Raw genomic sequence first — 1,701 nt, forward strand, 5'->3', positions numbered from 1 at the left:
GTATACATCACATATTAGCACAAAAAAAAAACTAGATATTTTGAGCACTCAATTGAAAATGTACACACAACGTATCAATCGTACTTACAGGTTGTGGTTAGGAGACGCTTGTTGGTCCAAATAAAGAAGATTACAAGCCAACATAGATAAAAGGCAAGATTAGAGAAGCAGTCCTCGGTAAAATGACGAGCACAACAAAAGGTTCGAATTGTATTGCTGTGGTATCGTGGAACACAGCATCTTCTCCACACAGAGAGTGTTCGTATTTCGTGGGCAGGCCGGGATTATGCTAGTGTTACCCAGTGACGTAGATCGGTAACAGGCAAAAGATTCGAAAATATAATGACTGGTTAAGGCTATTCTTAGTCGACTCTTTCTTTTGAGAGACAATATCTTTATTTATCATGCACTTTTGTGATTAACAACTTTGCAGACTGTTTACATTGAAGGATAGCTACCTTACAAACTGCAAAAGAGATATTTTTCGAAAACCCATATGACCTGCTCGTTAAAAAAAAATAAACATTTGTCTCATATGCATAATGAGATAAACTGAAAGGTTCCTGTACCTGGTGGCATGCCTGGCATCATTGGGGGCATTCCATGGGTAGGTGGCATCATCCCACTCATTGGCATCATGCTATTAGTTAAAATTAACAGGAAGGAAATTTTCAACTGACAATGCAAGAAGCATGGATTAAAGGGATGGTTCACTGTTTTTTTTCTAGGCTTGATTGTGTTTATGGGGTGCAGTCTAACATGTGTTAAAGGGGTCATATGATGTTGCTAAAAAGAACATTATTTTGTGTATTTGGTGTAATGAAATGTGTTTATGCAGTTTAAAGATAAAAAAAACACATTATTTTCCACATACTGTACATTATTGTTTCTCCTCTATGCCCCTCCTTTCTATAACGCGTCGATTTTTACAAAGCTCAGGCGGGGTTCATCTGGGTTTGTTACGTCACAAACCCGGGAAGTAACTTCTTGCAGTCCATACCAGCCATTTTTGTAGGCATTAAACTGCCAGAATTTTAAAATACGATATCTCCATTTGCAATGAACTTTCAGCTTCGTAACCACCCCTTTAATCACAAAAAATTTATAAATAAAATCATTCTAATTCTATTAAAGGGGTCATATGATGCGATTTCAAGTTTTCCTTTCTCTTTGGAGTGTTACAAGCTGATTAAGAATAGATAAGATCCCTAAAGTTGCAAAGACTAAAGTCTCAAACCCAAAGAGATATTCTTTATAAAAGTTAAGACTGGTCCACCTGCTGGAAGGAGGGACCAGCCTCTTCATCCGAGTCATCTTCATCGGAGTCATCTTGCTGTTTTTTCTTTTGATTTTCTGTAACCAAAAAAGGAGAATATTGTTACCATGGGTTCACTTGGGCTACAAAAAGAACAGATGAGTAAACTGGAATTTAAATGTTCTACCCTGTGTTTTTTGTTCAAGCACACGTCTCCTCTCCTCCACGTCTTTCTCTGGAATACCCTCCATTCCATAGATCTCCAGCTCTATGTCAGTCCTTCCCGGTATTGCATTAGGGACACCATCAATGGTTTCTTTGTGAACCTTTAATATATCAAACAAAAACATACAGCAAATTAAACTTTATATATATACACATACACACATACACATACATACACACACACATATACATATACATACATACATATATATATACATACA

At 36.9% G+C, this 1,701-nt stretch overlaps 2 protein-coding genes across 4 annotated transcripts in view; both read right to left on the minus strand.

The window, feature by feature from the left end:
* Positions 1-688, minus strand: part of LOC107753118 (BUB3-interacting and GLEBS motif-containing protein ZNF207-like) — a 32,125-nt gene extending 31,437 nt beyond the window's left edge. Inside the window, exon 1 of one of the 3 annotated variants that reach the window (XR_001641431.1) lies at positions 570-687. Coding sequence is in view for 2 of the 3 variants with exons in the window: in XM_016569242.1 (XP_016424728.1) it covers positions 570-639 (70 nt within the window). In the remaining variant the exon portion in view is untranslated. Of the gene's footprint in view, positions 1-569 lie in introns of all 3 variants that reach the window. The other 2 variants (XM_016569242.1, XM_016569250.1) reach the window with 2 other exon arrangements.
* A 573-nt stretch (positions 689-1,261) lies between these two features.
* The window catches only part of LOC107753267 (BUB3-interacting and GLEBS motif-containing protein ZNF207-like), a 4,956-nt gene continuing 4,516 nt past the window's right edge, over positions 1,262-1,701 (minus strand). The window contains exons 4-5 of the mRNA XM_016569401.1: positions 1,443-1,581; positions 1,262-1,353 (exon numbers count right to left, since the gene is read on the minus strand). Coding sequence (XP_016424887.1) covers positions 1,262-1,353; positions 1,443-1,581 — 231 coding nt within the window. The remainder of the gene's footprint in view (positions 1,354-1,442; positions 1,582-1,701) is intronic.

Source organism: Sinocyclocheilus rhinocerous, unplaced genomic scaffold, assembly GCF_001515625.1.
Source record: "Sinocyclocheilus rhinocerous isolate Xijiao unplaced genomic scaffold, SAMN03320098_v1.1 scaffold191, whole genome shotgun sequence".
NCBI classification, from domain to species: domain Eukaryota; kingdom Metazoa; phylum Chordata; class Actinopteri; order Cypriniformes; family Cyprinidae; genus Sinocyclocheilus; species Sinocyclocheilus rhinocerous.